This window comes from Chelon labrosus (genome assembly GCF_963514085.1).
Source record: "Chelon labrosus genome assembly, chromosome: 16".
NCBI lineage: Eukaryota > Metazoa > Chordata > Actinopteri > Mugiliformes > Mugilidae > Chelon > Chelon labrosus.
The window spans coordinates 8,767,251-8,780,519 of NC_140349.1; the positions used below are offsets into that span (position 1 = coordinate 8,767,251).

Here is a 13,269-nt window from a genome sequence, read left to right on the forward strand (position 1 = left end):
GGCGTAGTTGTGGCCGACGGTAACTATTGAGGTTCCGATAATTTTTATTTATTTTTTATTTTTTTATTTTTTATTTTTTTTTGAGGTTCCGTTAATAAAACAAACGTTTGCCATCAACTCCGCGTCGTCATTCTAACGTCCGGTCGGACGTTAGTATAAGTAACGTGGCCGTATATTTTACAATTTGTAAAATTGTTACATGTAAAGGACAAGTAAATTTAATGAGAATTATTACATAAAAATATAAAATAAAAAAACTACTCAAAACGTAGGCTACTCATTTTTAAATCAGTAAAAATATTATATATATATATGACGCTTTCCTTTTTATTTTGTTTCGTGACGCAGGTCATGTGACCGCCCACTTTGGTCATATGACTAACTCGACTCTCTGGGTTTATAATATGATGAGCAGAGGAGGTGGTTTCCGTCTGTATTCCTCTGCTTGTTTTTGCTTTTGTGGATTTATTTCGACCCCCGTCTCCTCGTTTGGATGTTAGCTGTCTGCCGGAGTAAATAAGAAAGTTTCAGGAAGGAGTTAAATCATGGAAACAGGAAGCCGGCTCCCCGCACTGTCCCTCCTGCTCTCCGCCGCGTTGTCTCTCTGTGTTTGTGTCAGCGGTTCCCTGCAGGTACAAGAAACTACAGTTAGCCGCTAGATTTAACGCTTTAACACGAGACGGAAGCCCTGCAGGCTGCACACAACTAGTGAATGTTTAATCTAAAGAAACGATTTAACTTGATTTCCAGCCCTTCAGGCTGCACTCAACGTCAACTACTGAATGTGTAATCTGAAGAAGGGATTCAACTTGATTTCCACACTTATTTTGTGTGTTTCTCTTATCTTTGTCCAGCCTTTGCATGTTGGTTTTTAAATTGAGCAAACTTTTTGTTCAGTTTTACCTTACTGTGGCCTCATGGTTAATGTTTAGCAATGTATTAACTGAACTGAAAGTAAGGCCATCACCTGAGATTGTAATATGACACATGATGCCTCATGAGATATAACTCCTGCCCTAACTGAAACGCCCAGGGACAACTTTCCCCATTAGTCAGCCTATTTTGTCCCCGTCTTCACTCTCCGTCCTCTTTCAGATAAACCCTCTGGTGTATGACGAGCAGCTGCTGTGGGTGAGCGGAACCCAGGGGGAGGTGAACACCTACAGGATCCCTCTGCTCACCTTCACCCCAAAGGGAAGCCTGCTGGCTTTCTCCGAAGCAAGGAAGATGTCATCCGGCGATGTTGGGGCAAAGTTTTTTGCACTCCGGCGGTCCACGGATAAAGGCAGGTGCACCGCCACAAACACGCAGCTTGTACACGTGCACAAGCTCAACACAACGCTCATAAATGGGGAAAACCTCATATTATTGTTTCTGAAAGTCAAGAACTGATTTCATCTGCTGAATATTTCTCAAATGATTTTACAAAACATTAAGGAAACTGCCTGATGACAGTTTAAACATATGTACACAAAAGCAGAAACTGTGAGAAAACTGAGCCAACACATAAATGAAACGTAAAATATTAAAGTATATGGTGTAAAGGTTGTCCTAATCTACTGTCCTCTCAGGAGCCACCTGGTCCCCGACCTCCTTTTTCATGGACGATGGACTGGTGCCGGACGGGATGAATCTGGGCTCCGTGGTGGTGGACGAGGAGGTGGGCTCGGTGATCCTGATCTACAGCTACTGCTTCCACCACTACCAATGCAGCCCGTCCAGCATCATGATGGTGGAGAGCAGGGACGACGGCCTCAGCTGGAGCACGCCCAGAAACCTCTCGGTCCAGCTCGGAGTCAAGTCCTTTGCGGCCGGGCCGGGCTACGGCATCCAGGTGAGAGAGTACGAAGGTACTGTGGTTATCTACTGACATGTTAGTCAGTCACATCACATCAGTAGTGATTATAGAGAGATTATATGTCAAAGTAGTTTTCTCCAAATAAAGATGTTAAGATTATCTTTTCATACATTTTTGGAGCATTATACATAGTTTATGTTCCTGCATAACTAATGTATTTTAACTAGCTCACTTGTTTTTGATTCAATTGATTTTGAACTAGCTAAAAATACAGCATTATTCTGTTCATATGAAGAAGTGAGAACGAGTTCAGTTCTAGTTTCAAGCTGTGGTTGTTATAACAACTTCTAGTACAGTAGTTTGACAAGATACAGTCAAAACATGTCATAATGCTTTCATTGCCAGTTAGCAGCCTTTTTACTATTTATTTTCAGTATTACTCTCTAAATATCAACAAAAAGACAAGACAGTTAGGTAAAATGACATAAAAGTAGAATAAATAAGCCACAATAAAGCGAGTAAAATAGTGGAGGAAGCATAGTTTAAAAGATTTCATATTAAAAAATAAATAAAATGATATGCAGCATGATAAAACTGTGACATTAAACTGACGGCATATCAGAGCAGCAGCAGGATGAACAGTGTAGAAGTGGCAGCGAGGCTGGATCCCTGCAGATGTGCCGTTAGTGCCGACCTTGTCTGTGTGTTTCAGTCCTTCTGTGGAGGAGAGGGTGTGATCGGTTTTCTATCAAAGAAATCTCACCATCCGAATTCACACCGCATTATCACATCTGCTTTAAAAAGTGCAGACAGATGCTGTTTAATCTCATGACAAAATATTGTCAACCTGAGACAAATAACTTTCCCAGAAAGAGGAACAGAAACAGAAAATAAGCTGCCTGGCCAAAACAAAAAAGTCGCCACCAAAAAAATGGTTGTTGGACCACCTTTAACTTTTATTACAGTAGACACTAGACATGACGGGTGCATCGCTTCATCTGCCTTTCTTCTTACCCTGATGCCCCCATCACTCTGAAACGGGGTCAATCTGGACTCATCAGACCACATGACCTTCTTCCATTGCTCTAGAGTCCAATCTTTATGCTAACTAGCAAATTGAACCCTTTTTTTCTTGTTATCCTCACTGATTAATGGTTTTCTTAAGGCTACACAGCTGTTCAGTCCCAATCCCTTGAGTTCCCTTCACATTGTATGTGTGGAAATGCTCTTACTTTAGCAGTTCTCCACTATCCTTCCAGTTTTTAATAATGCGTTGGACAGTTCTTAACCCAATTTTAGTAGTTTCTTCAATCTCCTTAGATGTTTTCTCTGCTTGATGCATGCCAATGATTCGACCCTTATCAGACAAACTAACATCTTTTCCACAACCACAGGATGTGTCTTTCAACACGGTTGTTTAAGAAATGGGAAGGTACTCATTGCATCAGGTGGGGTTAAATAACTTGTCGCCAGCTGAAAGATAATCACGCATGCAGTTATTATCCGATAGGAGGCTCGTACCTATTTGCTTAGTGAAATCCAGGTGGCGACTTTTTTTTTGCCCAGGCAGTGTATAAGTGTGCACATTCAAACCATCCCCCGCCCCCCCTGGGTTCAGCAGTCGTATCAGGCATGTTGTTACTTGTTCAACTTTTCTGTATGGAGTTCTGTGAAAAAGATCTTGGAGGTTCACCACCAGAAATGCAGAGATCTGACATCCTTAGTTTCATGGAGGGCCTATAAAATGTTAGACGTCCGTTCCAGAGTCACAAGAGTCACTTGAGAACCTCAATCGCATTTTCTTCTTCATCTTCAAAGCTGTGTTTCATATTCCCAGGTGTTTGACAGAATTGCTAGTGTTGTTGATGGTGATGTTAGATTGTCTTAATCTTAGGTTTGAAGATTTCATTCTTCTATTTTGAAGTGCTCCAAGAGTAAATGGCGGTCAGTGCGCTCCCATTTTGGAGAAGCAGACAGGAACCAAGCACTGAACTGCTGTGGATGTCGTGAGCAGTAAAATGGATTTTAGCTAAAAAGTGTGTGCTCTGTTTTGTAATATTATCAACACTTTACCATTTCCGAGAGGAGCTTAAGCCGTTATCACACCCAGTTTGTCTCAAGATGCGTTACCGAACTCTGCACATTTCCCCTCTGTGGTATAAATAAGCGGTGAGCTTATCTTATGTTATTTTTTATCTTATTTTACTTTAGAACCGAGAGCTTTAAACCTCCAGATAAAGCACTAAAGCGTCAAGCGCAGTCGAAAAAGCTCCTTTTATCTGGAAGCATCTGTTTGTGGCCGAGCTGGTAGATAGAAAGAAAACAGTACTGGTGTAGGTGATAATTGTGAAAATGCACAACTTGAAGCAGTTTCCAAATATGTCAACGGATAGCTTTATTTTTGGACTGCGTTTATAACGGACCAGGATCATTATATATAATCAAATGCGAGCTATAATTGCTTATTCCTCTCCATGAGCCATTATCAGCTATTATGAGCTATTATGTTTTGTGAACATCCCTGCTGGTTTTTGCACACTCAACCTTCACATGAATTAGGACCCATTTAGATTAAAAATGTTATTCTGGGTTTATTTTATGAGATATTTGTCATGATTATACTGTTATTTTTATTTTTATACTCTTTATATTAAGCAAGACGACAGTCATCCTTGTAGGAAGCAGTCAGGAAGACTAGAGATGACACGAAGTGTATTTTCATTTTAACATGTTGACACCGATGCCTCTGTGTGACATCCCTTTTGTGTCTTTTTAACTACAGAAGCGTTACGAGCCAGCAAAGGGACGACTGGTGGTTTGTGGACATGGAACCATCGAGGGCGACGGTGTTTTCTGCATCCTGAGCGACGACCACGGACAAAACTGGTACAACGGTGCGGCGCTGAAAAGCATCCCGTACAACCAGCCGAAGAAAGCACAGGACTTCAACCCTGACGAATGCCAGGTATGTTCGCTGTCACGTTACAATGCAGATTCAGAAAACTTTATTTGTCCCCGGGGGGCAATTTAAGGCACAGGTGAGCAGCTTAACGTGCAAGTACAGACATTTTAAGGTGCAAAAAAACAGAAACAGAACAAGATACAAAATACAAAGTATATACAAATGTGACGGAGAAGAGTTGACTGTGTATTGTTGGTCAATACTGGCTATAAGAACTGCAAAACTAAAGCTTTGCTAATTGAAACATCCACGTTTCTAGGTTCTAGGCATAGTTATTTTATTCCAACAATTCATGAAGATGTAAGAAATACTTAGTACTTGGATATACTGTCCACGGTGAAGGCAGAACAAAGCAAAACCACAATGACAACTAAAACTTTGAATGGCACCTCAAGGTTTGCACAGGAAATGAGTCATACTCAAAGAGAAGCGAAACACTTCATTAAACGCTGCAGTCATATTAAATTTCTCTTATTTCAGAACTTTTGTTTTAGTTTTGCACGGTGCAGAGTTACTATAATTCTTAGTACTTTCATTAAGACATCTTCTGGCAGCAGTTGGCAAGAAATTTACGACCATGACAAATGTATTTTTGTTTTGTAACTTGTCTACTCAGCACCAAAGGAGGTTAGGGTTAGTTTTATTGTCACTGTCCGGTGAAAAACAACGAAATACAGTTTGGCAGCTCTTTGGTTCAGGAGCAATAAAAAATAGAAACTATAGCACCATAAAGATAAAAAAAAATCTAGAGCAGCTATATACATAATAAAATACAAAATATTCAATAAAAGCACACAGTGGCACGGAAATTATTGTAATTGGTACAATGATTGGTACTGTTTACATTTGCACTTTAGTCACTTTACTTACATCCATGGATATTTTGGACAGCCATAACATTTATGGCATGGTAACTTGTATAACTTGTATATATACTTTGTATTTTGTATCCTGTTCTGTTTCTGTCTCTTTTGCACCTTAAAATGTCTGTACTTGCACGTTAAGCTGCTCACCTGTGCCTTAAATTGCCCCCCGGGGACAAATAAAGTTTTCTGAATCTGAATCTGAATCTGAATGATGATACAAAGCAGCATTTTAAAACAGTAAACAATTAAACAATAGTGCAAATGGTGAGCTGACAGTTCGCTCTGCCGACTTCCTGTCCTCCTCTGTGCAACTGCTGAACCACACAGTGCAGCGGTAGGACAGGATGTTCTGCTGACCTGTAGGAAGTTGGTAACTACACTAGTTAGTTGTATTTAGGTCTTCTGCCCTCTAGTGGACAAAAAATGCTGCTGTCATTTTTTTCTTTCTTTAATTTTAAAACTTCTTATCTCATTGGGTTTGTTTTCTGCAGTGATACCAAGGTCTCATAATTAATCACATACAGTATCAGTCAGTGGTTGTTTAAACTTTTAAACTGATCTGAAATCACAAATAGATGTCCTTCCCTACATCTCTTTCCTTGTGCAGCCAGTTGAGATGACGGATGGCAGCATCGTCATCAACGTGCGGAACCAGAACAACTACCACTGTCGCTGTCGCGTGGTGGTGAGAAGCTACGACGGAGGGTTGACCCTGCCCGTAGATAATCTGACCTTCGATACCAAGCTGGTGGATCCTGTGGTAGCAGCCGGAGCGCTGCAAAAAAATGGAGTGCTCTACTTCACCAACCCCTCCAGCGACCAGAAAAGTACGAACCGCAAAGAGTCACAATCTCTTCTTCCTCCAAACTCTGTTACCACTGAAGTAAAACTAGAAATATCATGTCTGTGAATGTTTTCAGCCGCCCTGGTAAGAGATATCCAAAAAACAACAGTGAAACAAGTGCAGCTGTTGTTGGGTTTCTTGAAAAGAAAACTCCAAGAAGCTACTTGGATGAGAGGCAAAGCCCTACAAGGGACTAAGATATGCAGTAGATTGTATTTCCCATGTTTATTTCTTCTTTGTTAGCTATTTATTAGTAAGCAAATAAGAAAATAGTTGCCTGGAACATCCATTTTTCTATCTGCATTAGTGATCTCCATCCGAGAGTGCCTCTGCATATTCATCTGCTGGTTCCTTTACATCTATGAGGCTGACTTTCTCTGACAAAACAATATCTTATGAGGCAAATCTGTAATTACATGTGTATCAGTGAAACCCGAGGAGCGTCTTTGCTGTAGATGCAGTGACCTGCATGAAGAGTGCAAATTCATGATCTATGGGGCCACAATAGCTACAATAATTGGGAATATTCCAGTTTGAATTAAACACAACTGCCCTTGTTAAAGAGATGAAAGACGAGCTATGAAAAAATTAAATTGCTTTATCTCCCAGGAATAAACCTAACCTTACGGTGGTCGCTGACAAATGGTACATCTTGGGTGGATCAAAGTCTCCAGATATGGGCGGGACCCAGCGGCTACTCCAGCATGACGTCTCTGGACACTGGGTCTGTACAGGACCGGAAGTACATCTTTGTCGTTTATGAGAAGGGCCACAAGGACTATGACGAGACCATCTCCTTCGTCAAGATCCACCTGTATGGCGGCCTGTAGAGCGCATGGGCAGGAGGTGAGGAGAAAGAGGTCATGAATGAGTAACAATGCAACCTTGATAGATTTATTATATCACAGCACGACTCTTGTTTTGATCTCACCTTGTGTTTGTCTACCAGATTCAAGCCTTTTAAGGGAAAAAGAGGAAGAGGTTGTTTGCTCCAGGGACTTTCTCAGGAAGAAAAATACACTCTATGAAATTTAAAACAGGGAAAAACCATCTGCATCATCTATGAATGTCCAGCGGTTTGTCTTCATACTGTGATATATCTATCTTAAACATTTTCCTCTTAATCTGTCATTCTGTTCTCTGAAATTCCTACATCTACGGTGTTTGTTTTATCAAAAAAAATTGCACAGTCACAATATTTTGTTAGATTCGTGATCTGACAAAGCTGGAGATATGGGAGAAAATATATCTGAAATTTCACTGCGTTCTTAGAGAAGTAGCCTACTTCATTTATATATGGGTCAGTGCTTGTAATTATGATTTTCTTCCCTATCATGTGCCATGAATTCATTGTGGTTGAAATTAGCTCTGTCTTTGGAGCCACCACTAATTGTGTAAAATAACGTTAAAAGCCTTTTTTGTTGTAATTTAGCACTTGAATGTTGTTTAATTTTGCAATTTTTAAATCAGATGTGTGTGTGTGTCATTGAATGTGAATGGGTGAGTGTGTGATGCATAACATGGCCAAAGTAGCTTCTTTTGTACTTATGCAAAATATATTGTGGGGTTTCTTTTTTTTCTGTAATCAATCCATACTTCACATACACTCACTTGCCAGTTAATTAGGTACACTAGTGAAAATTAATGCTTTATAATATGACAGTCCTGCATTAAATCACAGCTTCATGAAGGTTATGGGAAATAACTGTGTTTTCACGTTGGAAGCATTTGTGCTACTATTGAAGTGTATTGTGTTGTATCAACACATTTTACAGTTAATTTGACAACCACATCGTAGTCAGTGGACCAGGGTAAATAACACTTTATCGTTTAACAGGTTAACGGCACCACAAACAACTTCTTCCAAACTGGTCGAACAGTTGAATTACCACCTTTCTTACATTGTTTCAACATTATAACAGGAATGAAGTTGCATGTACCTAATGTTTTGGCGTGTGAGTGTAGATTTGGGAGCGAAGGTGAAGCTGGGTTCAGGATGTTTGCAGAATAAATAAATTATTCCTGACAGACGCATATTGCTTCGTTTGTTGTGTCACAGATGCAAAGAAATCTAACCATTGTCGAGCACAGTTACAAATTTTTCGTTCTTTTTTGTAAAATATGTGATGGAGAGAGGTTTTTTTTTATTTCTGTTGTGTAATAGAAGGGCTTGGTTTAAAACTAAATATCTCAGATATGAAGATTACTTTGAATGTCTCTCTCATATTACATCTCATTTTACCAGTGTTTTACTTTAATATATTTAAAAATAAAATCAACAGGCTCGATGTTCCAACATAAACTGTTTATGCTGTGCGTCCCATTAAATTAGGATGATAATAAAAAAGGAATATTGCTATTTTTTACATGTAGGAGCTATATATTCATTTGTATTTTCTTGGTTTCACTCCTCTTGCACACTAGGGGGTGTAATTGTCACGGCTGAGGCTGGTCAGAAGACATTCATGAAGTTCATGTTATTCACAGGTGTGGAGTGTGGATAGTCTGCAAATGAATGCATTTTGATTTAAAGTGAAGAAAGTTTCAGCATCAGTTCCTCCGGGTTACAAGTCATAACAATCTACAAATAAGCAATCAGTCGCGGCTGAAATTTGGGAGGTCAAAAACTTCTTAATTTTGGACCATCGGGATGCATCGTGTGCATATGGGGACTCAGAGAGGTTCGTCGTTGGACCATCGCGTTACGGCGGATACGGCTCGACTGCATCGATCACCTGCTGGAGGTTTAGATCGGGACATCAGACCACCTTCGCTGGCCAATGTTTGGGGTATGTGCAGCGCTGACACAAATGAATGGCAGGTGTAAATATGTGTGTGCACACAAAATATGAGCGTAAATCTAATGCATTGGTCGCGACCGTCTTAAACTAACTGCGCCTTTAAGACGTACTGTTTCGTGGATGTAGACTAAGGGGCCGTCCACACAGAAACGCTTTTTGGTGTAAACGCATATTTGTTTTGCATCGTTTTGGCCGATCGTCCACACGAATCCTATAAACGCATAGCCCTAAAACGCACTTTTTTGAAACCGGGTCCCGGGTGGAAAAATTCGAAAACGCACCTCTTGCGTTTCTGTGTGTGGAGGGGTGTGGCGATGACATCATCGTTTTCTCCGTTTCTGTCTGTCTACACAGAAACGCAAGAGGTGCGTTTGCGAATTTCTCCACCCTGGGACCCGTTTTCAGAAAAGTGCGTTTAAGGGGCACTTTACACGGAAACGATTGGAGGTGAAAAGCGCAAAACATTTTATCGGATGTCCTATATCGTTTAGATGGTGACGGCGTTTTTGGTGGTTGAAAACGCAAAAAAGTGAAACCACCCTCCAGAGTGGAAATCTTAAAAACGCTCCACCCTCGCGTCACCGTGCAAAGGGTGAATAACGCAAAACTGCGTTTCTCGTCGAATAGAAATGACGTGACAAGCATGCGACAGGACCGGAAAAACAAGTAAACAACATGTCGAGCTCCACGATGGAGGTTCAACAGGCCCTAGCCGCAATAATTTGTATCCAAGTGGTTGTTTTGGTTAATGTATTTCGCGCGCTAAGCGTGGAAAAGTAGAAGAAAAGTAAATACCTCCACGCAGGCACTATTGGGAGTGTTGCCACCTAGCCATCTGGCGGTATACTGCATCTATGTGTATGAAATTTCACACACTTTTGCGTTTCCGTTTGAACACAGATTTGTTTCAGAAACGCTCGTCTAAATGCGGAGTTAAAAGTGAAAACGAAACGCCACTTTTGCGCTTTTGGTTCAGATAGTTTCCGTGTAAAGGTAGCCTTAGGGCAATGCGTTTACAGGATACGTATGGACGATCGGCCAAAACGATGCAAACTTCTGCGTTTTTGCGTTTCTGTGTGGACAGGCCCTAACTCTCCGTGTGCTTGAAAGCCACTGGCGTTTTAAATATGGAAGAGGAAAATGCGCAACCTTGCGGCTCATTTGTTGAAGAAAAGCTGTCCAGACTGAACTTGATGCGGGTGTGAAAGAGCGAGAAACGGACGCTGTGAGAAAAAAACAAAAAAACAAACGCATTAGACATTTAACACCCAGAGCATTTATGGAAAAAGTTGACAATTTACAAAAAGAAAGAAAAACTAAACTGAATAAATTGTCTAAACTAAAATAAACAATTGCAAATGAGGTGAAATGTAGGTACATTTTTCAAGTATAAGTGGTGTGTGATGAAGCAAAACAAGCACATGTGACTTTATTGGGGTTATTATCTAAAGATGAAGCAACAAAACATGAAACATGGTACAAAGCAAAGATGTTGAATGTGAATGGTTTCATTGCTGATGTGAGCAAGTGGTTGTCTAAAACTGAGAGTTGCTCTGCTGCTCAGGCTGGTGACAATGATGAAGAGGATGTTCGTGTTGAGCCTCATGACAGCATTTCAAATGCTGAGTCAAATACACCCAGTAAACGGTTAAGTCACAAAAGCTCCAAAAGTGGTAAATCTTGTACTTCATCTGCACGCATCAAAGCAGAGGCTGAAAAGGCCGCACTAATGGCTCGTGCTGCTGCTTTAAAGGAGAAGCATGCTTTGGAGGAGCAGACAGAGATCCTAAGGAGGAAAAAAGGAGCAGCTTGAGCTGGACACTGAAATGGCAGCCTCAACGTGTGACAGTGGCAGTGATTCACTGAACATCAGATGTTGGGTGCACATTTAAACACAGGATCCAGACAGCGTTCCAAGTTCCAATAGTTTATTTTGGAGAAGTTAACAGTTGTTGGTGATGAATGGTAAAGGTGGATGATTTTGTCTATACGGTTGTAAGGTTGTCCTAATCTACCGTCCCTTCAGGAGCCACCTGGTCCCCGACCTCCTTTATCGTGGACGATGGAACGGTGCCGGACGGGCTGAATCTGGGCTCCGTGGTGGTGGACGAGGAGGTGGGCTCAGTGATTCTGATCTACAGCTACTGCTTCCACCTCCACTACTGTAGCCCGTCCAACACCATGATGGTGGAGAGCAAGGACAACGGCCTCAGCTGGAGCACGCCCAGAGACCTCTCGGTCCAGCTCGGAGTCAAGGCCTTTGTGGCCGGGCCGGGCTACGGCATCCAGGTGAGAGAGTACGAAGGTACTGTGGTTATCTACTGACATGTTAGTCAGTCACATCACATCAGTAGTGATTACAGAGAGATTATATCTCAAAGTAGTTTTCTCCAAATAAAGATGCTAAGATTATCTTTTCATACATTTTTGGAGCATTATACATAGTTTATGTTCCTGCATATCTAATGTATTTTAACTAGTTCACTTGTTTAAGATTTTGACTAGCTAAAAATATAGTACTATTCTGTCTAAATGAAGAAGTGAGAACGAGCTTAGTTCCTGTTTCAAGCTGTGGTTGTTATAACAACTTCTAGTACAGTAGTACAAGATACAGTTAAAACACCTCATTGACCGCTGTCATTATGCTTTCATTGCCAGTTAGCAGCCTTTTTACTATTTTTTTCAGTATTACTCTCTAAATATCAACAAAAAGACAAGACAGTTAGGTAAAATAACATAAAAGTAGAATAAATAAGCCACAATAAATCGAGTAGAATAGTAGAGGAAGCATAGTGTGAAAGAGTTCACATAAAAAAAAAAGCATGTAGCAAGTAGCAGCATGATAAAACTGTGATATTAAACTGGCGGCATATCAGAGCAGCAGCAGGATGGACAGTGTAAAAGTGGCAGCGAGGCTGGATCCCTGCAGATGTGCCGTTAGTGCCGACCTTGTTTGTGTGTTTCAGTCCTTCTGTGGAGGAGGAATGTGATCTGTTTTCTATCTCACCACCCAAATTCACACCACATTATCACATTTTCTTTGGTGAAAAGCTGTTTAATCTCAAAATATTGCTAACCTGAGACAAACAACTTTCCCAAAAAGAGGAACAGAAAAAGAAAATGTATGTGTGCACATTCAAACCATCCCTTCCCCACTGGAGTGATGATTGAATGGCTGTAGAATCTAGGTCTGGTTTCAGCAGTCGCATCAGACTTGTTGTTACTTATTCAAATTTTCTGTATGGAGTTCTGTGTCAAGAGAAAAAGATCTTGGAGGTTTACCACCAGAAATGCAGGGATCTGACATCCTTGATTTTATGGAGGGACTATAAAATGTTAGACGTGCATTCCAGAGTCATAAGAGTCACTTGAGAACCTCAATCGCATTTTCTTCTTCGATTGAGGAGAAAATAATAGAGGAAATATCACAAATCTAGAGAGCATCAAATATATAATAAGAAATTAGGTTGTCTTTACACTTACATCAGTAGTGCATCTACACTCACTTTCTCTCGGTAAAGGACTAAACTTAGGAATCTATTATAATGAAACACAAACAATGAATAAATCTTCAAACAATATGTAGTATCAACCAAATGAATCATTAGAAAGGTGAAAATCCATAAAACTCACATCCACTATCTCTTTGTTCTCATGGGATGGTTTGGAGGGAAAAGAGTGGGGTCAAAGGGCTGAAGGGCCGGGTTATATAAGGTAGGGGTTTGTGGTTAGTGACTTGGGATTTAAGATTAGTGTTTATTTCAAGTTGGAAAGTTGTTTTAAATAAAAAATAAAAGTCGCATTTTCATTTTACCGTAGAGGTCCCAAACGGCTCCCATCTCACGAAATTACCCAGTAGCCATTGACGGCTCTTTAGGTGACAGATAGAGTCCACTGTTAACAATCCTCCAACATACTCAAAACATAGTTATACTCATTTTTAAATAGGTAAAAAAAAAAAATATAAAAAAATAGCGAGTATAATTTGTTACACTTTC

General features: G+C 40.5%; 1 protein-coding gene across 1 annotated transcript; it reads left to right on the forward strand.

The window, feature by feature from the left end:
* The first annotated feature begins 390 nt into the window (after nt 1–390).
* On the forward strand, nt 391–8,679 carry LOC311501483 (sialidase-1-like). Its single transcript, XM_084563335.1, has 7 exons — nt 391–632; nt 1,096–1,285; nt 1,572–1,834; nt 4,581–4,763; nt 6,234–6,453; nt 7,080–7,316; nt 7,420–8,679. The coding sequence occupies exons 1-6, from the start codon at nt 546–548 to the stop codon at nt 7,298–7,300; spliced, it is 1,164 nt and encodes a 387-aa protein (XP_084419461.1). The 5' UTR covers nt 391–545; the 3' UTR covers nt 7,301–7,316; nt 7,420–8,679.
* The last annotated feature ends 4,590 nt before the right edge of the window (nt 8,680–13,269 follow it).